General features: G+C 48.0%; 1 protein-coding gene across 1 annotated transcript in view; it reads left to right on the top strand.

The window, feature by feature from the left end:
* Positions 1-24748, top strand: part of LOC135877812 (adenylate cyclase type 10-like) — a 113060-nt gene that overhangs the window by 60159 nt on the left and 28153 nt on the right. The window contains 4 exon segments of the mRNA XM_065403360.1: positions 1247-1435; positions 6029-6211; positions 21778-21909; positions 23192-23266. Coding sequence (XP_065259432.1) covers positions 1247-1435; positions 6029-6211; positions 21778-21909; positions 23192-23266 — 579 coding nt within the window.

Genomic DNA, 24748 nt, shown 5'->3' with positions numbered 1-24748 from the left:
CCTAGCTGCTGTGGGGCTGTAGGTCTTTAGCACCAAGGCTGTCAGTCAGGGGTAGTGGTTCAGCATGCTGCCATGGTGCGGACACTGGGGATACCTTTTAGGGACCCAATGGACTTGGATTCAATACCAGGGTCCTGACACCTGCAACACTCCAGCCCTGTGTATCTTTTCAGCTCTACTAGCCTTGGTCTCCTCCCTTGAATTGCCTAGTTCCCTGTTCGGGCCCCTGTAATGGTTTTAATGGCTGTTCAGGTGGTGGTTTGGTTTTGAAATCCCTTCAGTGCTGCACTACAGCTCAGCATGAGCAATAAGCAATGCAAAGCCTATTACAAGTGGAGGGGGAGGTTGATCATAATTTTGCTTCTTTCCAGTTGATTCATCCAAAAATTGATGGCAAGAATTGCAAAAACTCTTTTTTCCCCATAATACACTACAATGGAGAGGAGGGGAAATCCCCAGACAAAATGAAGTGCCCCCAAAGCACACATAGACACTTCTATTTTTGGCATAGAACGTGGAAACTGGTCAAAAGTGATGTTCTATATTTGTATGTGTCCAGCTGTGCAAGGGAGGAGGGGAGAAGGCATTGACATTTTTGCATTGTGCAGCTAGGTTTATTTCTACATTTTAGAGTTTGTAGGGGAGACAGAGAAACTTGAATTTGATGCAATAAGAGGCAGGAAGCCAGTGGAAGGACTCAGAAAGTGGGGGCAACCCTTGATCAAACAGCAGTAGTTCATTATCATAGCCCTTCAACAATATGTTTCCAGAGCCAGTAATTGATGCACATTTGTGGGGTGAGAGAACCATGACAGATTATTCGGACATTGTGAGGATGCGGAAAAAGATGCTATTAAGGCTGTGACAGATGTCCCCTCGTCCCCATCCCACTCACTTTGCAAGAAACATATCTTTAGGATCCTCTCAGAGTGGCCTCTGGACAGGAGGTAGAAGAGAAATCAGCCACACAGAGTGCACAATTCCCAAAGAGGAATTGTCCTGTAGGTCGGATAAGAGACTATTGCAAAGCCAAGTTAGTGAGTGCTGCCTAAGTGCATGATCAAGACGAGTTCATACAGTCTGAATCTTCCTGGTTTTTATCTCACCCCTGCTACTTTCTATCTCTCTGCAGGTTTCCTGTTTCTTTCTAGCTGACTCTTCTCCTCAGGCATACTGTATTCCTGCAAAGGGATCTCAAAGCTCTGGGATGTCATCCTGACATGAATCTCAATTGTTCTCTTGTTAGGACTTGGACCAGGTTCTCTCTCGATGCTCCAGAAGCCCTATCTATTACCCTAGGGTTTACCACCTGAAAGCCTATATCCTCCTGATGTTGGGCAATGAAGAACAGAGCCAAATCTACCTATCCCAAGCATTCCAACTCTGTGACATATATGGAAACCTCCTGGAGAAATCCTGGCTGGAGATCAGCGATGTAAGTCCCGAGAGCTGGTAATCTGAAAGCTCTTTCCTTTGAGCACCAGATGAGCTGGTCTCTGGGAAGGGATTTAGGATTCCCTAGAAGAAAGTGGAGCTGGCTGCAGGTCAATGGCTGCAATATAGATAAAGTCAAGGTGGGGGTTGTGAAGGCAAATGATCGAAATCCTGGATGGAGCTGGTGGGTGCCTGCAGTAGGCTATACCTCCCTAGCACCCCTTGGGGGAAAGGATGGGACCTGTTCCTGTGGCAGAGTCCAGTGCTGTTCATAGCCTCTGCCCCCTTGCCCAGGGGTAGGGGGAATTAAAGTAGCCCAAACAAACAGTTTGGGAAGCCAAAGAAAAAGAGAGCAAAAAAGGGCAAAAGTATCAGCCCTTCTCCTTTCTGCAAGGGCCTGGGTGGGCAAGGCTCTCTAGCTGTTTCCCCAGTCAGCAACCCCTGCTTCTGGCAGTCAGGGACCGCTGCACTGCAGTCCTGCTCCTTCAGAGTGCTGCCCCAAACTGAGCTGGGATCCTCCATTTTAAGCCCCCCCGCCCCATACCTAGGCTGGACAAGGCTTACAGCTGCACTGGCTTGAGGAGGAGCTCTTTAACTTCTTCCTGACAGGGGCGGGGAACTGCCGCACCACTGTGACATACACCCCAAGCCCACCTAACTGCTAAGTTCCACTAACATTTGTGGTATATTCTCAGACAGCCTGGGGCTGGCATGACATTTGGGGACAAGGCTTGGGGAGGAGCATGCGCAGCACCTGATCCTTCACCCTGTTGTGTACGTCCACACCCACCCACATCATCAGAACTCTCCTCCAACAGAATGGAACAGAATCTCTCAAGGACTCCATTAACTGTGCTACTGCTTATCCTGCAGTGGTGACTATTTACAAAACCCAACAAATAGGCTCCCAGCTCTTGCCAGGGTTACTCTGCAGTACTCCTTGTCTACGCTACAGGGAAAAGTCGATCTAAGCTACGCAATTTAAGTTACGTGAATAGCGTAACTCAAGTCGATGTAGCTTAGATCTATTTACCACGAAGTCCATACTACGCAATGTCGACAGGAGATGCTCTCCCATCGACTCCCCTTACTTGATCTGGTGGCGTATAGAAGTCAACGGGAGAGCAATCTGTGGTCGATTTAGCGGGTCTTGACCTGCGAAATTGACCACTGATGCATCGATCGCCGTGCATCGATCCCCCGGTAAGTGTAGACAAGCCCACATCTGCCAAGCTGGGGAGTGAGAGCAGCCTGAGATTTCAACCCAAGTGTCTCACTCAGTATTGTGTGAACAGCACTTATCTTGACGTCACTGGACGGTTCTCAGGGCTATGGTTTAAGAAGCATAAAATCCCATTCAAAACATTTAACAGGTTTGGGACCATTTCTAGTACACGACCAACCATTCCAAAATAACATTGCTTCCTGCTCTGTGCCTCCTGGAACTTGTGCTTTGGAGTACATTTTGATGGAAGATCTATAGGAGCATCATTTTTAGGGGCCAGTGGTTTCTCTCTAGTGCAAACTTTATATTTGCAAAATTAAATCTCCTTTTCATGTTGTCCATGCGTCTGTCTACACCTGCCTGCCCATCATGGCTTGGTCAAACTTGTCATGGTTAACATAGCATGTTCTCCCTAGCATGGCCGTAACATGCTCCACATCTACACACACACTTGGGTTTCTATTATGCTATAGACTGTGCTGACCCACCTGTGCTTTTTGAGGTCCACCTTGATCGAGCCTCAGTCATTTTCAGTGTCATGGTGAGCAGAGGGCAATGTTGTGTTAGCCCAAAGAGTGCAAATGGACCTCCCAGTGCAATCCCATACTGCAGAGGTGGCCTGTCTGGACACTTGTCTGCATTCCACTGTCCAGGAGTCAGCCTGGCCAGGACCCACCTACTTGTACAAACAGTGCAGCACACATGGGTGGCCCCTAGCTGCACAGTGCTTCCACAGTGGCAGGCTTCTTCTGGTGATTGATTTGTGATCTGATCTCTACAATGCCTCATTGGATCATCCGACCAGGCTGCCAGCTGGCCAGCACCGACATCAGCATGCTCACTGCATTATAGACAGGGCCAGAGCCTGTGGTACCATATGATCACAGCAATCAGGGAAGGTGTATAGTATGATGGCATTTCCCAGCATCTGGCAGAGATGGACATTCCCTGTACTGGAGACTGCATTATGAGAGCAATAGAGGAGAAGGCCTCTGAATGCCAGGGGGAAGAGGAATCTGATGAAGTGCTTCCTGAGACAGCTGCAGGTTCAACCTGGAGAGCAGGAGAAATGCCATTCAGATCTGGTAAGCTACTTTTTAGTTGTGAAAATGTACCGATGGGGTCTGATTCAGATTGGGAAGGGAATGCATTCCCAGGTTCTCCTGAGTGTGTGTTTGTAAGAGCCTTGCACAAGCCACCCTTCCCCTCTTTCCCTCCTTCCTTCCTACACCTCCATTGCATGGTCAGTAGGTCCCAGCACACCCAGTCCCCACCCCAATTTCCCTTTCTTGACCCCACACCTTCTGGTTGCCTGGCCTACTGTTCCCAGTAGGGACAGAAACGCCCAGTCCCTGATGAACAGCAGCTGGCTGTTGTCAGATGTCAGACAAGCAGAGAAAAATGTAAAAGGCCCACAAGCAGCAATGCAGAAAGACTTCAAAACAGGAGCATTACTAAAGATCTAGTGCAGTCTGGCCAAGACACCTACGTGATAACGTATCTGCTGGGCCATGTGCCCTGAAGCACCTGCAAAGAGGCTGGTATAATTGGAACATACTGCCAGATGGTAGCATGCCTGCAATGCATGAAAATCAGTGCACAGTAATATGCGCTTTCATGGTACACTCCTCATATAGACGGGACATGGAACAAGTGAAGGCAACAAGTGAAGGAACAATGGACATATAACAGTGACAAGCATTCTTACTGGAAGAGTTTTTACCATTGACCGTGTTAGTTTCTGACCTAATTTTAACCCACTCTTGTGAGGTAATGTCAGAAAATATCTCAAAGCCAGTGCTCTAATGTAGCTCTTGCGTTTCTTCACAGAGCCTATTTTCTTCTCCTGCCCAGGGAGCTGATTGGAGCAAATGGCTGGGGTGTATAGTTTGGAATTTAGAAGTTAAGCAAAATGGATACATTTGTCTCATCCCTTGAAAGTACAGTATTAGGCTAAGAAAGGTGTGATGGCTTACTATGGACACAAACTCAAAACTACTTGGTTTGTCTTAACAGGACCTTCTACCATGGCCCCGGCTGCACAGTTCTGTTTTGGACCAAGACAACAAAGGCCAGTGTGGGCACTGGAGTTAAAACTCTCCTTTGCCATGATGCCAAGTGCTTTGAGACCACAGTTGACCATGTTGACCAATATTGTCTCACTGTTTTCTTGTGCTCCCCTGTCTGTCTGTATCCACTTGTTGACTCTTGTCTTAGATTGATAGCTCCTTGGGGCAGGGATGGTTTTTTGTTCTGTTTGTCCAGCACCGAGCACAATGAGGCAATACAAATAAAAAATAATAATACTAATAGACAGGCTGACAGCTTTGGGGCCAGGAAGCACCTGCTATTGGCCTTTTAAAAAGACATTGGCCAGAAATATGCTTGGTCCAATCACAGTTGGAGGAGAAGGGGGAAAAAAAGTATGGGAAATCTACAGCTAGGATGGCATATAAACCATGGCTACCTACTTTCATCAGAAGGACATGCCCCAGGAAGAGAGGGGATTTGAAATATGGATGTCTGAGAACTTTTTCCAGACCCAAATGGACACAGATAGAGTTCTAACCACCTGCGTAAGATCCTTCTCCGGCTCCTTGTTTACAATACTCTGCCATACAAAATGTGGAAGACTTGAGTTTGGAATCGGCCTTTCCAACCACAGGCTCTGCCAGCCTAGCCTGTGAAATTCCACCCCGGTGGCAAACGGAGAGAACAATTCCCCTAGCAAGATGCATTTTTAACGTCTTGGAGGACAGTTCTGTGGTTTGATGGTTCTGTTCTGGTGTCATCATAGTAAAGGCAGCTGGCCTGCTTTATTGCAATAAAGTCTTTTGTAGAAAGATAAGTCACTACAATATTTACACTTCCAGTATAGCGCCTCTGTAGTGTGAAGCAGGAGTAAATCATCAAATGAAAACCATTCACCTAACACCCTAAAAGGGTGTAAGTAAGGGGGCTTAAGGGGCCTCAACATCCCTGTATGGGCTATCTGTATCGTGGGTCACAACATGGGGAGCTGAGTAGTTTCAATGGGGTCCTACTTCCCTTCCTACATAGGAGCAGGGAATCCAACACACCAGCCAGCAGTGCTGAGCCAGCATGGAAGGGGAAGAGATCTCTGCCTGGTTTAGGCGTGATGCAGATTACTTCCTTCCCCAAAGCCAGCTGGGAACCAAGGGTCAAATTGCAACTTTCATAATCCGTTTGTTCCCTGGCTTGCTGGTGGGGCAGTGTGGGATAGATAGCGATCGATAGCAAGAATAGGGGGCTCTTGTCAGACTTCTCCCCTTCCTGACCATCTTGTAAATGCTGTCTCTGAAGATCCAGTCTCATTCTGGCATCTCGTTTTCCTTTTGTTTTCCCTAGGAGTGGTGGTTCACTGCAAAAGGCCCCATGGAAGACTTATGGCTGAAGGCCGCACCAGATTTTCCCAAGTGGGAAATAGGAATGACAGAGAAAGACTTTCCAGAGATCCATAAAACCAAGTACTTGCTGCGGGTGCCAGCATTGGATATTAACAATCCTTTCCCAGAACCTGAGATCCCCGATGTCTGAGCTGCATGTAGTTCTGCCCAACTGGAGCACTTTGTAAGCCTTTCTAACCGGCACTGCCCAAATTTGTAAGCATTTATGATATTCCTACTGTACACATAACAACACCTGCTCTCTGCAAAGCCCTCTGTATTTGCTCATCTCTTCCTTTGGTAAATGTAGGTTCTAATGTCTTACCGTGGCTTGCTTAGACCATTTTTCCTCACTGTTAATTAAACTCTGCAGTAGCTCTTCATTATAGTAATTTATTCCTTTATAACCTGGAACAGAATCTAGTGCTATTCCCAAAAAGGAAAGTGTGATGGGTTGGATCACAGAACCCCCCCTGAGAGCTGCCAACCGATGTGCCAACACTACTTCTATCCCTGTTTTCCCTGCCAGCTCAGGACTCCAGCACCCTGTCTTGCTGAGCCAGACACTCCCATCTGCTCCAGCACAAACCCAGGGTCTGAATTACTTGCCCCAAAGCTGCAGGTTTACCTGAAAACAGCTCACAGGAGTGTGCTTGTCTTTAGCACTCAGATGCCCAACTCCCAATGGGGTCTAAACCCAAATAAATCCATTTTACCCTGCATAAAGCTTATGCAGGGTAAACTCATAAATTGTTCGCCCTCTATAACACTGATAGAGAGATATGCACAGCTGTTTGCTCCCCCAGGTATTAATACATACTCTGAGTTAATTAATAAGTAAAAAGTGATTTTATTAAATACAGAAAGTAGGATTTAAGTGGTTCCAAGTAGTAACAGACAGAACAAAGTAAGTCACCAAGCAAAATAAAATAAAATGCGCAAATCTATGTCTAATCAAACTAAATACAAATAATCTCACCCTTAGAGATGCTTCAGTAAGTTTTTTCCTCAGACTGGACACCTTCCAGGCCTGGGCACAATTCTTTCCCCTGGTACAGCTCTTGTTCCAGCTTAGGTGGTACCTATTGGATTTTTCATGATGGCTCTTCTCTCCCTTTGTTCTCTTCCACCCCTTTATATATCTTTTGCATAAGGCGGGAACCCTTTGTCCCTCTGGGTTCCCCCCCCCCCACTGGAAAAGCACCAGGTTAAAGATGGAATCCAGTTCAGGTGACATGATCACATGTCACTGCAAGACTTCATTACCCACTTGTCAGCACACACGTATACAGGAAGACTCACAGGTAAAACAGAGCCATCTGCAGACAATGGTCCTGGTTAATGGGAGTCATCAAGATTCCAAACCACCATTACTGGCCCACACTTTGCACAATTACAATAGGCCCTCAGAGTTATATTTTATATTTCTAGTTTTAGATACAAGAGTGGTACATGGTACATTTATACAAATAGGATGATCACACACAATAGATTATAAGCTTTGTAATGATACCTTACAAGAGACCTTTTGCATGAAGCATATTCCAATTACATTATATTCACTTATCATGTTTTTATAAAACTATTCCAGTTACATTATATTCACTTATTATCATGTTTGTATAAAGCCATATAGACTGCACAACGTCACAGAAAGTTTAATTTAATTTTTTTTAAACATTCACGACTAAAATGCACTTTCTTCAACAAAGTCACTACAACGCTCCACCCACTGTAACAATGCAGCCTATGGCGGGACACTACTGAGAGTATCAATTCAGGACAAATTGCTTAGAGCGGGGCAGTCACAGCCCAAGGTTGGGGTTCCTTCACTATTAAGGTACACCAAACCAGCCAAACAGAGAGGACTTCGGTTTCAGTCCACTGGCTAACCAGAAGTCATCAAGCAATTCCCTCAGACACTCCAGTTTCCCAGTGTCACCACCAGCACCACTCCTTATGGGGACAAATGGTTATGAAAACCAATACCTCAGTAAAAGAAAAAAGGTTCTCCCAATCCCAAAAGACCAAGCCCCAGACCCATGTCAATATACCAATAAGTTTTTAACCACAAATCATGCTGTTGCCAATCCTTTAGAATCTAAAATCTAAAGGTTTATTCATAAAAAGAAAGAAATATAGATGAGAGCTAAAATTGGTTAAACAGAATCAATTACATACAGCAATGGCAAAGTTCTTGGTTCAGGCTTGTAGCAGTGATGGAATAAACTACTGGCTTAAGTTAAGTCTCTGGAGTACATCCACAGCTTGGATGTGTCATTCAGTCCTTTGTGCAGAGCTTCAGTTTGTAGCGAAGTTCCTCCAGAGGTAAGAAGCAGGATTGAAGACAAAATGGAGAAGATGCAGCTGCCTTTTATAGTAGGGCTACCATACGTCCGGATTTCCCTGGACATGTCCGGCTTTTCGCTCTTTAAATAGCCGTCCGGGGGGAATTTCCCCCCGGTCGGCTATTTAAAGAGCGAAAAGTGGCTGACAGGGCGGCCAAGCGCCGCTCGCATTGGGGCCTCAGCAGCCAAAGCCCCTTCCCGGCTCCCCCCCTCCCCTGCAGCCTTAGCACAACGCCCGGCAGCGCTGGGGGGCGGGGCTGTGCGCCTGTGAGGGAACGCGGCGGCGGGGCTGGCAGCGGCGGCCAGAGCCCCTCCCCCACTTACCCCCTCCTCCACAGCCTCAGCACGCCGCTAGGGAGGGGTGGGGCGGAGCCAGACACCTTGCTCTAAGCCGAGCGGCACGGTAAGGGGGCCGGGGAGTTGGAGAAGGGGGCAGTCAGGGGACAGGGAGCGAGGGGCGGTTGAATGGGTCGGGAGTTCGTGGGGGGCTGTCAGGGGGGAGGGGTGTGGAGAGGGGTTGGGACAGTCAGGGACAGGGAGCGGGCGGGGGGTTGGATGGGTCGGGGGTTCTGGGGGGGCTATGAGGGGGCAGGGGTGTGGAGAGGGGTTGGGACAGTCAGGGACAGGGAGCGGGGGGGTTTAGATGGGCCGGGGGTTCTGGGGGGGCTGTCAGGGGGGCAGGGGTGTGGAGAGGGGTCAAGGCAGGCAGGGAGCAGAGGGGGTTGGATGGGTCGGGAGTTCTGGGGGTCCTGTCAGGGGGCGGGGAGCAGTTGGATAGGGCATGGGAGTCCTGGGGGTCTGTCTGGGGGCGGGAGTGTGAATATGGGGTGGGGGTGTGGATAAGGGTCGGGGCAGTCAGGGGACAGGTAGGGTCCTAGGGGGGCAGTTAGGGTGGGGGGGTTCTCAGGAGGAGGCAGTCAGGGGACAAGAAGCAGGGAGGCTTAGATAGGGGGTGGGATCCTAGGGGGCAGTTAGTGGCAGGGGTCCCAGGAGGGGGCAGTCAGGGGACAAGGAGCGGGGGGGTTGGGAGTTCTGAGGGGGGCAGTCAGGGGGTGGGAAGTGGATGGGGCGGGGCAGGGCGGGGGCAGGGCTAGAGCGGGGCTCCCCCCCCCCCAGGGTCCTCTTTTTTGATTGTGGAAATATGGTAACCCTATTTTATAGTCTCTTGCCAGGCAGCCTGTGCTTCCTTTGTTTCAAACACAAGCTGCCCAGCACATGGCTTGGAAGCCTTAAGTTCTCTCCATAGGCATGCCTTGCTGAGTCATAAGGTGTATCTGCCTTCTCTCAATGGGTCAATTGTATAGCTGATGGTCCTTAATGGGCCATCAAGCAGGCTAGGCAGTGCTGATGCCAAATTGTCTGGGGTGTCACCCAGAAGCATAGCACAAGTTTGAAATACAGACAGTATAGAGCCAATACGTATAACTTTAAATACAAAAAATGATATGAAGGGTTAAAATCCATGTGCATTTTATATAACAACCTGGTATATGGATTGTACGAGGTCTTTTTCAGACCCAAAGTCCAGAGTTTGATCTGGAGACCAAAGGCCTAGCAAATAGTAATTACACTGCTGTACAGCCAAAATGCTTCTGAAATAAATGTAGTCAAACTTTACTAATTCTGGATCACTGAGAACGAAAATGATGCTTAAAATTGTTGATTGGCTCTAGTTTTCAAGATATGCTATTGGGTCAGTATATACGACCCTTGACTTGGGAATGGCGGAGGATAAGTGAGTTATAAAGGGAAGGGATCTCAATTTAAACCAGAAATGACTAAAATACATCTTTGACTGGATCTATGAATAAATCTTCTTCATGGAAGGTGATCTTGTAGCCTGCAACAACATCGATGGTGTGATGGCAGCCCTCAACATTGTTCACGATCCAGATGAGTGGAGACTGTTCATTCATTCATCGAAGACGAGTCTTAAAGCTGTTTTACTGCATAGTGGCAATGTTTTGCCATCAATTCCAGTTGGTCATGCAGTCCATATGAAGGAAACCTATGACAACATGAAACAACTTTTGAGGTGCATAAACTATGACCAACATCAGTGGCAGCTTTGTGGCAATTTGAAGGTTGTTGCTCTTTTGCTTGGTCTGCAGACTGGATACACAAAGTACTGCTGTTTTCTCTGCGAATGGGATAGTCGTGCAAGAGATTCCCACTACATCAAGAAAGATTGGCTACTCTGACAGTCATTGGAGCCTGGGAGGAAAAGTGTTCAGCATCCACCACTTGTTGAATCAAGGAAGATTTTGTTACCACCCTTACACATCAAGCTGGGTCTGATGAAGAACTTTGTCAAGGCCATTGACAAAACACAAGCAGCTTTCAAGTACCTCCGTGGAAAATTTCCAAGGTTAAGTGAAGCTAAGATAAAGGAAGGTGTCTTTGTTGGTCCTCAGATTCGTGAACTTCTTCGAGATGATGCATTTGACCATGCACTGCGTGGCAAGGAAAAGACAGCATGGAAAGCCTTCCAGTTAGTGGCAATAAATTTTCTCGGAAACAACAAGGCAGACAACTACAGGTTGTTGGTGGAAAACCTCCTCAAGGCATACAAAAGCCTTGGTTGCAACATGTCACTAAAGATACATTTTTTGCACTCTCATCTAGATTTTTTTCCACGGAACTGCGGAGCAGTGAGCGACGAGCATGGCGAGTGATTTCACCAGGACATTGCAACAATGGAGAAACGCTGTCAGGGCAAATGGAGCCCATCAATGCTTGCAGACTATTGCTGGACAGTGACAAGAGATGCTCCATTTAATGAATACAAGAGACAAGCCAAGAAGCGCCAAGTAGACACTGAATAGGACTAAACTATTGTACAGAATTTTTTTTGCCTTTTGTTTCATAATAAATTTTATTTATATAACCCTTTTGCTGATTTTTAAAGTGTTCCATAAACAGGACAGGTGAAATATTATCATGTAAAGCAACCATAAACACATGAAAAGACCTAGGTTTACAATTTATGATTAAAACTCTACTATCTACACAATATACATAGACATAAAATGTAAAAACTTAAATATCTTAGAAACAGTAGCCAATCAGTTGTTTTAATTGTCATATTTGAATTCAGCACAACAAAATACATAATAAATAGCACATTTTATCTCTGAAGCAGACGACTTCTCAAAAATTGTAGACCAGTGTTAGCTAAAAAAAAAGCAAAATAAACAAAATAACATTGCCTTTGCTAAAATATGCTTAATCAGTAAAAATGCCAAATGTTAAAGCAATAACTAAATAATTATGTTTCATCCAATGTTTCAAATTAAACAAAAAATCCCTGTTCCTATTGTGTTTCTCCTAAAGGGAAAACAGTCTTCCCACAGATCCAACCTTGAGTTTATAAAAATTGGCACGTCAGTATAAAATATGGCATCCTTCCACCTCCTTTCCCAGGGACCAATGCCCTGCCTTAAGACATAAAGGAGATAATCTGTATTATCATATTTTTTCACTGTTTCTTTGCTTTAACCCCTAGGAATGTACCTGTTAGACAATTAAAAAAATTGCTCCATTCCTATGAACCCCAAATCAAAATTCAATATATATATATCCTTTTATCAAAATATTAATTAAATGTTAATTTGCTAACTTAAAACCATGGGTGGAGACATTATGTAACCTTTTAACCATTGGCTAATGTGCTATCTTGTCTTGCTGCAAAACCTATCCCGGGGTGTGGAACTGCCTACCCCGTCACTTTCCCCTGCCCATAAAAAATCTATATATTCTATTGTAATCAATTAATTAACAGTGTTTCTGAGCCTAATAAGCCAAGTGACACTCCCCCAGCGCTGTGTGTAATAAACTGCTATGCTTGACATCTACACGGTGTGGATTTATGTCCTTCATGATACATGCATCCAGATAGCATAATCATAACCAGCAAATCATAACCTTTTCATAGACATCTTACTTGACCTCCTTTCTACAAGATTTGGTGTAACTATAGGACCTTGGTTGCAACAATGATCTATATGGTCACAGTTTATGTCAATAATGTCACACCCACCACAGATATTTTAGGCATCCCCAGCTGGTGCTGTTCATGACTAGTTTCTATATTTTATTAAAAGGCATGAAGTCTGTTGTGTGATGCCTTTCGGTAAGAGAGACCCTGTGTATGAGGGTGCTAATCCACATGGCCTTCAGCTTTGCATCAGCTAGGCTGCTGCCTCCATCTTAACTTTTGAAAGGAAACAGACACGGGAGATGAGAAGCCGAAGGCACGCATTCAAAACTTCTTGTTTGTGGTGTACTGAGAAATAGAGTTGGTGGAAAAATTGTCATTGAAATGTGAAGTTCCAAAACCCTATGAAAGCATTGAAAAACAGAAAAAAAAAAAATGTTTATCAAAGTTCTGAAAATCTGGAGTCTCATAGAAATCTGTGTCTGCACACTGGGAGGGAGAAAACATTTTTAAGTGAGGAATTCAACTCTGTTCTGACACAGGTGATATACAAACTCTCCAACACTGCATCCTCCCGAGGATGTTTCAGTAAGTGCAGACGTTACCAAGCAATGATGCTCAAAGGTAAATAACCAGAGTAATAATAACCCTGCACATGTCAGTCACCACAACTGCAAAAAAATCCACTTTCTCTCCCTCCTTTCTTTGGCCCTCACCCTGAAAACATTTAAGGATGTGCTTAACTTCATGCACCTGAATGAGCCCCTTGACTTCAATTGAGCATTTGTGGTGCCAGAGTTTTGCAATTTTTAGACACTAAATGTACCAAAAAACTGGTGAGAAAAATAAAACTTTCCCCCAAACTGCCAAAAAGCTGTGAAAACAACTTCCCCTCAAAAATGTTTAAAAATGTTCCCAAATTCCCCAAAAGAGGACAAAAAATGCACAGAAATGATCAAAACTGCTCCCCAAATGCCCAAAGTGATACAAACTAGTTTTTTTTTTTAAAAAAGCTTCAAAATGGTTTAAAATGTGTTCTTAAAAAGTGTCCCAAACTAGCTACAAAATGGTCAAAAATGTTCCCACCAAAGGTGGTCAAAGAACTGTGCATGGGCAGGGGTTTCTGTGTCATGTGTCAATAGTCAATATTTATTTTATGTTAGTGCAGAGGTTCTCAACCTTTCTCTGAGGCCCCCCAAAATGCTATAAAAACTCCACAGACCACCTGTGCCACAAAAACTGCATATAAAAGTCAGGTCTGGCGTTAAGGGGTAACAAGCAGGGCAATTGCCCAGGGCCCCACGCCACAGGGGGCACCGTGAAGCTCAGTTGCTCAGGCTTCGCCTTCAGCCTCGGGTAGTGGAGCTCGGGGCCCCATGCTGCAGTCCTGTGCAGCGAGGCTTTAGCTTTCTGCCCTGGGCCCTAGCAAGTCTAACACTGGCCATGCTTAGTGGACCCCCTGAAACCGGCCAACGGCCCCCCTGGACCCTGTTTGAGAACCACTGTGTTATTGTATGCTGAACTGACACAGGGATTTTGGTAGTACAGCAGTGCCATCCTCTGGTTATTCTATGTATGGAATATAAATGTATTTCATGCTGAGAAATACCCAGTAGTTATTCACTTTAGCAGCTAATTCTGCCATTATGGTTTCTGCCTTATTCCCTCTGTGCAGGATTAGTATTACTCTGATATTCAGCAAACAAAAAATGCCCTTGAAATAACACCCAAGAGGCCACCTTCCATCCCCTCTGAGCTGAGAATTCCAGTGGGAGCCAATTTCTCTTGCGGGGGATGGGGGACAGTGGCGATATACATTGTACTGGGGTCAAAACCCATTTCAGTATTTGCTGATGAGAATACCATAAAAGTTTGAGAAAACTATGGAGTCCTCTTGATACTTTCTTGAATTAACTTTCAGAGACTACATATTATCTGTATCGGGGTTCTCAGCCTGGGGCATGTGACCAGGTATCAGGGACCATCTTGCCCTTCCCATATTGCTAAATGAGCAGGTCCTGTATGGAAAAGGTGAAAACCACTGATCTATATAGATCTTTGATCTTCTACATGTTTATTTAACAATGTCTGGAAAATGCCAGCCCCGGGGTAATGTTGTTTGTAGAGGCCACCCTGCTTACACATGTGCTATGGGACCACACCAGAATATGCACATTCTGGAAGTGGAGTAGGTGGTTACACATTTGGGAATATCAGCCTAAATATGGCTTTAGGATCTTCACCTTACAGAGAAGGGCAGGGCCGGATTAACTTTTTGTGGGCCTGGTGCCAAACATATTTGTGGGCCTCCATTGGGGAAATAGGGCATGTGATAGGGGCGGTCCGCAGAGCGAGGGGCTGGTTGGGGGCAATGAGGTGCAGCGCAGCAGGAGTGGCCCCACTCAGTCCAGCACAAGGGCACTGTTTACAAACCCAAAACTGCTAGATGCCCCTTCCACACTGCCCCCCTGCCCTTATGCCCAGCACCCCCTCACTCAGAGACCTCCCCCACAGATCCCTATGCCCAATGCCCCATGCCCCCAGACCTGCTATGCCCAGCACCCCCTGCCCAGAGACCCCTCCTGCTGACCTCCCACCACAACTGCACAGCACCCTGCACACCACACCCCCTGCCCAGCTCCCCCACCCACAGATCCCCTACTGTCCAGCACTCTCTTCACAGTCCCACCATTATAGCTGTACAGCACCCCATATTCCTGAGGGAATTCTGCATCAAATTCTGTGCATATTTTAAAATTCTGCAAATTTTTTTTTTTTTTTTTTACAATAAATAAATGTGGAAGCTCCACCATGGGAGTGGGGAGCACAGGCCACTGGCTGCATGGAGGTGAGAGAATACCCTGCAGCCTCCCCCACCCCCCTGGGACAGGGACTTGGCAGTGAGGCTGAATCTGACCCTGACACAGCACAAGGGCCATGCCTGCCACAGAAAGACCCTGGGGTCCTGCCCCTTTTGCGCCAGGCACACCAGATGTGGGCAGGGAGGCTCACCCTGGCAGCAGGATCCAAGTGCAGAGGGACTTAGTGTGGGGGGATCCAGATGGGGGTAAGAGGGTTCTGTGTGGGGAAGTCTGGGTGCAGGCAGCTCAGTGGGGGATCTGGATGCACAGGGAGATTCCACATGCAGGGGCAATGGGAGTCTGTAGGGAGGACCAAGTGAAAGTAGTTGGAGCTCAATGGGGGGGGGGGGGGTGTCTGGGTGCAGGGGAGGTGGGGTTCATTTGTGTGGGGGTCCAGGTGTAGGTGGTTGGGGCTCAGTGGGGAGGGTGTCTGGGGGGGCTCATCAGGGTGGTACAGACGAAGGGGAGGTGGGGCTTGTCAAGGTGAGGGTTTAATGGGCCTGCTTAACAGGGGAGCCCCAGCTGCTGCCAAGGGGATCCGCATGCTGGGCCCCTGCTTCCCCATCCCATACCCCTTCCCCACCACTCCATCACCCCCCCCAGGCTTGGGTAGGGTTACCATATTTCAACACTGAAAAAAGAGGATACTCCACGGGGGCCCTGGCCCTGCCCCAACTCCGCCCCTTCCCCAAAGTCCCTGCCCCAACTCTGCCCCCTCCTCTGAGCACCCTGCATTCCCCCTCCTTCCTCCTGCTCTGATCTTGGTTGGGGGTTGCTAAGTGCTTCCCTGCTCCCCACTCGCCCTGCAGCCCCTGCACCCCCCACCCCTGCAGCCTCTGAGACCCCTGCCCCCCACTCGCCCTGCAGCCCCTGCACCCCCCCACCCCTGCAGCCTCTGAAACCCCTGTTCCCCACTCGCCCTGCAGCCCCTGCACCCCCCCACCCCTGCAGCCTCTGAGCCCCCGCCTACCCTGCCCCTGCGCCCCCCCGCCCCTGCAGCCTCTGCACCCCCCGCCCCTGCAGCCTCTGAGACCCCTGCTCCCCACTTGCCCTGCAGCCCCTGCACCCCCCCGCCCCTGCAGCCTCTATGCCCCTGCCTGCCCTGCTCCTCCTCACCCTGCAGCCTCTGCGCCCCCCGCCTGACCTGCTCCCCCGCTCCCCCGGCAGCCTCTGCCTGGCGGCAGCGCGGGTCCCTGAAGCCCCGGCCGCAGCCTCCTTCCTGCCGCCGCCGAGCACGTTCCCCGGCCTGTTGTCCCCGCCGGAAACAGCTCCCGCGGCGCCGGGGCCACAGGAAGAGTCCCCCAGTGGCCAGGGGTCCCTGCCCGCAAGAGAAGCCCGAGCCCCCCCCCGCCCGAGCTCGCTACAATGTAGCCGGGGCGGTTGGGCTGCGCTGCGGACCCAGCGGATCGTGCTGGGGCCGGGCGGACCCTGGCTTATGCCTCCCTATTTCCCCGGACATGTCCGGCTTTTTGGAAATTCCCCCTGGACGGGGATTTGAGCACCAAAAAGCCGGACATGTCCAGGGAAATCTGGACGTATGGTAACCCTAGGCTTGGGGGGGCCGGGGGGAACCCTCCCCCCAGCACGAGCCGGCGGAGCGGAGTGGGTTGGGGCCGGGTCACTCCACTTCCTGCCACCCGGTGATTGCAGGGCGGGCCTGACTCCACACTCACGGGGCGGTGGGAAGTGGAGTGACCCGGCCCCAGCCCGCTCTGCTCTGCTCCCCTGGCTCCCAGCCTTGGGACTGGGGGACAGGGAGGAACCACCCCACAGCACTCACGGGTGGCGGGCTGGGGCCACCCTGTGAGTTCAGGGCGTGCCGGACCCCTGCTGCAGGGGGTGGAAAGAGGTGAGGGGTGGAAAGAGGTGAGGCAAGGGCAGAACAGGGGTGGGGGCTTTGGGGAAGAGGCGGGGCAGGGACGGGGGCAGCTTTCCTGGCAGTTCAGCTGGCTGGGGGATCGGGCTGGTCAGGGCCCCTTCTGACTCTGGGCCCGGCCCCATGGTAAACCCAGTACTGGAGAAGGGTAATGTTTGCCTGCCAAACCCATTGAGGTCAGTGGCCTGCCTGCATGAATATAAATTAACAATGGAATGTGACCATCTGGATTTTGCGCTTGGGTCTGACCAAAGCCCATCGAGGTCAATGGGAGCATTTCCATCAGGTCAGGTTCCTAAGTTGTGTTTCACACGTGCCAGCGACACTTTTCTACCAGCATTTTCTCCACCTACACTCAAAGCTCTTTAGAAATAATCGCTGGAGGGGCACAATCCTGTGAGCTCCCTGTCACTCCCCTAGGACAACTGCACACACCCAGCACCTTCCGGTCCTCAGTTCACTCTGCAGTGCGCCATGTGCAATTAACCAGACAACACCGACCCACGCGTCCGCACGGGGCCAGCCTGCAGTAGGGGGGGCATGAGTCCCACCGAAAGCCTTGCCAAGCTTCGCGGCGCCCCGGGCATGCGCAGGGCGGCGTGTACACAAGAGGCGCCGGCCCCCAGGCAGCTCCCTCGCTGGGGGCGGGCCCGGAGCGTTTCGGCAACGCCCCGTAACCCCACCTCTAGCTGGTGTTGCCCCGGCATGTGGGCGGGGACGCAGTCGCGCCGGAAGTGACGTTAACTGGGGGCGGAACGCCCGCCAGATTTGAAAAAGTGACGCGACGAGTGGCGCAGCGGCCCCATTGTGTGGGCCCCGCTGTGTGAACCCCACTTCTCTCGGGTCAGGTGAGCAGCACGCGCCGGCATTCACCCCTCCCCCACACCCCGCGGTGGGATTTGCCGCTGCGAGCCCCCGGCTGCCCGGCTCAGGGAGAGCGCGCACGGGGGCGGGGCTGACAGCATGGTGATGGGGCCCCCGGGGTGGGGGTGTCAGTGCCAGGTGCTGGTGCCTGGGCTCCCTGAACATAAGAACGGCCAGACTGAGTCAGACCAATGGTCCATGTAGCCCAGTGTCCTGTCTTCCCACAGCAGCCAATGCCAGGTGCCCCAGAGGGAATGAACAGAACAGGGCAATTATCCAGTGATCCAGCCCCTGTCCTCCACTCCCAGCTTCTGGCAGTTGGAGGTTTTGGGACACCCAGAGCATCAGGCTGCATCCCTGGCCATCTTGGCTAACAGCCGTTGATGGACCTATTCTCCATGAACTTATCTGGTTCTGTTTTGAACCCTGTTATAGTTGTGGCCTTCATGACATCCTCTGGCAAAGTATTCTGCAGGTTGACTGTGCATTGTGTGAGGAAATACTTCCTTTTGTTTGTTTTTAAAACTGCTGCCTATTAATTTCACTGGGTGAGCCCTTGTTCTTGTGTTATGAGAAGGAGTAAATAACACTTCCTTGTTTCCTTTCTCCACACCATCATGACTTTATAGAGCTCTATCATATCCCCCAGAGTATGTTTTCTAAGCTGAACAGTCCCAGTCTTTTTAATCTTTCCTCATATGCAATCTGTTCCATACCCTGATTCATTGACCTTAAGGCCAGAAGGGACCATCATTGCAGGCCACAGAACCTTGCCCACCTCAAGTTACAGAGAATTCACCATTTACTCTAGTTCAAACCAGCAAGTGACCTGCGCTCTATGCTGTACAGGGAGGTGAAACCCCCCCAGGGTCTCTGCTGATGTGACCTGCGGGAAAGCTTCATGACCCCAAATATGCTGATTAGTTAGACCCTCACCATGTCTGAGAGACCTACCAACCAGACAGCTGGGAAAGAATTCACTGTAGTAACTCAGAGCCCGCCCCATCTAGTGTCCCATCTCTGGCTATTGGAGATATTTGCTACTAGCAATTGCAGATGGCCACATCCATTGTAAGCAATCTTTCATACCACCTCCTTCATAAATTTATCAAGCTGAGTTTGAAGCCAGGTAGGTTTTTTGCCCCCACTGCTCTCCTTGGAAAGCTCTTCCAGAACTTCACTTCTCTGATGGTTCGAAACCTTCTTCTAATTTCAAGCCTAAACTTGTTGATGACCAGTTTATATGCTTTTGTTCTTGTGCCAGCATTGGCCTTTAGCTTAAATAACTCCTCTCCCTCCCTGGCATTTATCCCTCTAACCATGTATTTTTATAGAGAGCAATCATATCTCCCCTGACCCTTCATTTGGCTAGTCTAAACATGAGAGGAGACTCAAAGAGCTTGGCTTAAGTAGCTTTTCCATTCTTCTGACCATCCTACTAGCCCCTCTCTGCACCTGTTCCAGTTTTATTTCATCTTAAATATGGGAGACCAGAACTGCACACAGTATTCCAGATGGGGTCTCACTAGTGCCTTGTATAATGGTGGTAACATTTCCCTGTCTCTCATGGAAATAACTTGCCTGATGCGTGGAGCCCAGCGGGGATACAAAAATGTGGATCCGCATCCACCAGAATCAATGTGCATCTGACCTGCCATCTGCTGGCCGTCTTTTATATGTATCTGCACCTGGAGCACCAAGCTGTCTCTCACGGGCTAGGGCTAGCGACGGAAGGGGAGTGGAGATGAGCAAGCAGGGGGCAGGGTCTTGCAGTGAAGAGGCGGTATGTGGGCAGGGACTGGGGGTAAGGGATGGCATAGGGGCGGGGTCTTGAGGAGAAGGGGTGGCATAGGGGTTGGGGGGAAGGAGCATCACATGTCGCTCCCTGGGGGCTCGCGAGCAATGGCAGCAGCAGGGTGTGTTGCATCACAGCAGGGCAGAGGAGTGGGGTGCCAGGGCCCTGCCCGCTCCAATCCCTGTGGCTGGGGGCGGGCCCTGCTGCCCAGGAGCCAGCGGGGTGGGAGTGTGGCCAGTGCTGCCCGTCTGAGGGGCCCGAACTGCTGGACAGGAAACGGTGCGGCGAGCGAGTGCTGGACATTTGTGACTCTGGCTTGCCCCCCAGCCACTGGTGGCTGGCTGCCGGCCCCGAGTGTGCTGCATCCCCCAGGGCCAGGCGCCGCCGGTGAACAGAGCCCTGCACGGTTGTATATGCATCCCATCCACTATCCGCAAAAATGGTCTGCAGATATTAAGTGGATATCCGCGGATTTTCAGAGCTCTACCGATGCATCCTAGGATTGCATTAGCCTTTTTCATGGCTGCATCACATTGGTGGCTCATAGTCATCCTGTGATTGATCAATACATCCAGGTTATTCTCCTCCTTTGTCACTTCCAACTGATATGTCCCCAACTTATAGCAAAAAATCTTGTTATTGATTCCTATGTGCATGACCTTGCAGTTTGCACTATTACATTTCATCCCATTTCTATTTCTCCAGTTTTCAAGGTCATCTAGATCTTCATCTATGATATTCTGGTCCTCCTCCATATTGGGAACACCTCCCAATTTTGTGTCACCTGCAAATTTTATTAGCACACTCCCACTTTTTGTGCCAAGGTCATTGATGAAACCCCTTTCCAGCCTGACAGTTCACCTTTCAGTATGACACATTGTAGTCTCACCTTTAACTAGTTCCTTACCTGTTTTTCAATTCTTGTATTAATCCCCATCTTCTCCAATTTAACTGATAATTTCCCATGTGAAACTGTATCACGAGCCTTAGTGAAATCTAGGTAGATTGGATCTACTGCATTTCCTTTATCTAATCATTTTTGTTGTCCTTTTCTGTATGTTCTCCAATTCTAATATCTTTTTTGAGACGGGCTGACCAGAACTGCACACAGTATTCAAGATGTGGGCGTTACCATGGATTTATATACTATATTTTTTGTATTATCTATCCCTTTCCTAATGATTCCTAACATTGTTAACTTTTTTGACTGCTGCTGCACATTGAATAAGTGTTTTCAGAGAACAATGACTCCAAGATTTTTCTTGAGTGGTAACAGCTAATTTAGACCCCATCATTTTGTATGTATAGTTGGGATTGTTTTTTCACTGTGCATTACTTTGCATTTATCAACATTGGACAACAAAACAGTAGATGAAATTCAGTCACCCTGGAGCAGGATGGGCTGTCAGTGCCTGCGGGAGGGGTGATGGGGCCCTTTGGGGTGCCTGGGGTCCCTGTCCCTTGGGCAGAGATATAATGTGTCCCTTGCGGGGGGGAGGGAGTGTCGGTGCCTGGTGGTGGGGGGTGGCGGCAGTGCACCTGGGGTCCTCCCGGTGACTGGGGTTAAGGGTAGGATGGGTCCATGGGAGGACCTGATGCAGTGGGGGGGGGGGGGGTCTGTCAGTGCTTGGTGGGGGCACTAGAAGGTCCAGGGCTCCTGGTGGCTGGGGCAGGTCTGTGGAGGGCCCTGGAGTGGGGCAGTGGGCTGTCAGTGCCTGGGAGAGGGGTGTTGGGCTATATGGGGAACAGTCACAGGGCACTGGGAGTGGATGACAATTCCACGCAGGGAGAAGGGATTTTTCTGTGGTGGTGCTGGGTCTGTGTGGGGACAGAGCTGGAGCCCATAGCAGCCATCTACCTCTATTCTCGTTCCGTAGGGGTCTCTGCTGGGAGGCTGCTTGATGTCATGCAGAGGCCCTGGGGGGGGTCAGCCAGTGACCTGTGCTCCTCTGCATAATCTCCCCAGCCTGTGCTCTGACAGTTGTGAGGCTCTAAAGGGGCATTCTTTGTGCTGCTATTTTTCTTTGCAGGCCCACAAAATGGATCTCTTAACGTTTCCCAGATATAATCCCAATGACATCATAACTCACATCCGCAATCAGATCCTAACAGGATCCGAAGCTAAAAACCTCTCCAAAAATGACTTGTTTCCAAATCCCAAGGTAAGAATGCTCTGGAAACAGAGTAGCTTTCTGCTGGAGGACAATGTAAATATACTAGTGTATTCAGGATTTGACCCCATAACACTTATTTGCAAAAGTAGTCCCACTGGCGGTAAAAATATTCACATGAGGAAATATTACAGATGTGCTCTGCCATTTTACAGGTGCACGTGAGCAGACAGCCCCCTGCATCGGCATGCAATTTAATGATTAGGACACTGGAACCCATAACTTTGTTTTATAAAATTGGGAAACCTGCTTTACTAGACCATCCTCTGGATAACAGACTTAGCCTAATGATAGTGAATGCCATTGTCTGTTGATTTAATTGCTGTTAGTAACAGTTCTGCCTTAAAGACCATGCATTTAGCTAGGGTGAAGGTGCTTAGCCAAATTTTCAGTAGATGTGAAATTTGAAGCTCTGGTATTACAGTACAGAAGTTGCAGAATTCAAATAATGAAATGCACTGAATATCTGAATTTCTGTATATTTACACATTGTAGTTTAATTCATTAAGGCTTAGACTTTAACTCTCTTCTTAACTGGGGACAATAGACCATCCATTGGGATATCTCAGGGAATTCTGCTGCACATGAGTTGATGTTTTAGGGGATTACCTGAAGACCTGAATGGTCTTCCTGTTTAATCTGTAGCCAGATCTTTTGTTTTAAATGTACTTAATTTATATAGATCCTTCTCCCCTGCAATTGTTTGGGAGTTTATTAATGGCATGAGATTAAGTCTTAATTTCCAGTCTAAATGAAAAACTCAATATTTTATATGCTTTCTTAATTATTCCCCCATTCACTATAGGAGTTTGCTGTTACATTTTTATTTAAAATCACTGCCTTTGTGTGATACTTTTCAAGATTTTTGGTATCACTCAAGTTTGAAAATTCTCCAAGTGAAGCTGACCTAATCATAATTGTTGATTACAAATAGGTAATTAAAAACTATCAGTGTAAATACACTGATTAAATTTACAATTGACCAGTCTGGTTATTGCCTGTTAAAGTTGCATCACGAGATGTTGCATTACAACATCTCCATGATGCAACATGAGTACTGGGATGTGATTTGTCATTGACTTCATGAAAAAATGAAATGGCTCTTCATTTGTTAAAGGCAGAGTACTACTTGTTTGTGATATATTCTGTGTGCTATAAATAACAAGGAAGACTAAATAGTAATTTACAGAGAGGAAGCTCATCAATAAGAGTCACTTGGTATTAGTGTACTTGTAATTACTGCAATTAAATGTTCTTTCTCTCCTTCTTGTAGCCTGAGGTATTGCACATGATCTTCATGAGAACCTTGCAGAATGTGTATGGAATCCGTCTGGAGCACTTCTACATGGTGTGTATACAGTGTTGGGGGGGAGAAGAAAGTGAAACTCAATTTCCAGAATTATGCAAATTAACATTTATTAAAGCACTGGGTTTTTGAATTTTTAAATTATCTGATCCTTTTAGCACTTTATGTAGCTGAATGTTATTTTGAAAGTCCTGTAGTATTTTGCATTTAATCCACAGCATTTAGTTAACGGATAATTTCAGGTATAATGCAGTTAGAAATACTGGATACTGTTATTTCCCCAGTCTGCTGTATTTTGGGTTTAACCTTTCTTTCACAAGACAAAGTAAATATAAAAAGTACTTTAAAAATACCACTAAAAATAGAATTGAGGACAAACCAGTCAATGAAACGGACAGCCTGGGCAAACTAAAAACTGATTCCTCATTAATTTAAAATGTATATTGATTTCTGTCTCCAAAATGTTAGAATAATAACTAATCCCTAACAGCCCTGTGGATAAATAAGTACTAGCCACATCTCTCGCATGGGCAAACTGAGGTACAAAAGTTGTAACTTGCCAACGTCAAGGGAAGTCTGAAAGAGCCGTGAATAATGTAAGGATTCCTGGCTTCCAGAAACTTTGGTTTCAGGGCAAAACTCCAAAAATTAGCCTCTGCAGAATGTGCACATTGCATTTTTCAGTGACCACAGAATGTCACCTTGAGTCACCCAGGTACTGTGACAAGACTGCCTGGAAACTTTGCTTTAGCAGAGCCCTAGACTTGCTGCCTACTTTTTTAGGCACGTTAGTTTGGCATGTATCAGAGGGGTAGCCGTGTTAGTCTGGATCCGTAAAAAGCAACAGAGTCCTGGAAATTTCTACTACATGCATCCGACGAAGTGGGCATTTACCCACGAAAGCTTATGCTCTAATACATCTGTTAGTCTTAAAGGTGCCACAGGACTGTCTGTTGCTAGTTTGGCATGTGCTGATCTGAAGTTCTTCACTAACACGGAATAACTTCTTCAGTATAATGTCCTCCCTTCCCACCAGGGGCAGTGGGTGCCATGCTTTAGCTGAGATAAATCCAGAGCAACTGAGATCAGTTTGGGGAGGATCAGAGCTGTAGTCTGAGCCCCAGATATGTGCAAAAAAAGTAAGAGGAACAAAATGATTTTGTGAAATGTTGTGTTTTTTGGGGGTAGGGCTGTTTCTTGGGAGCCACTTGCTCAAACGACACCAACTTGGCTCACGGACTTCACTCAGCACCCCCATGAGGCATAGCAAATTTCAAAACAATCTGAGTCAGCATGTGGCTTTTTAGAGCACTTAGAATAGTCTACCTTCAAACAGAAAGCAACACTCAGGCTTTAATTATAGTGGAGTTGGTGCTATGCTATAATATACTTGAATGAGTGCATTAAAATGTAATGCAGGTGTGTAAAAGAATACTATAACATTACATGGCAGCACAGGAATCCAGACCCACATTGTTTTGAGGGGTAAACCAACAATTTCCTTACTAATTATCAGCTTGTGCC

Source organism: Emys orbicularis, chromosome 4, assembly GCF_028017835.1.
Source record: "Emys orbicularis isolate rEmyOrb1 chromosome 4, rEmyOrb1.hap1, whole genome shotgun sequence".
In the NCBI taxonomy this organism is placed as follows: Eukaryota; Metazoa; Chordata; order Testudines; family Emydidae; genus Emys; species Emys orbicularis.
Note: the sequence above shows the minus strand (reverse complement) of the source record. Positions and strands in the feature narration are given on the sequence as shown.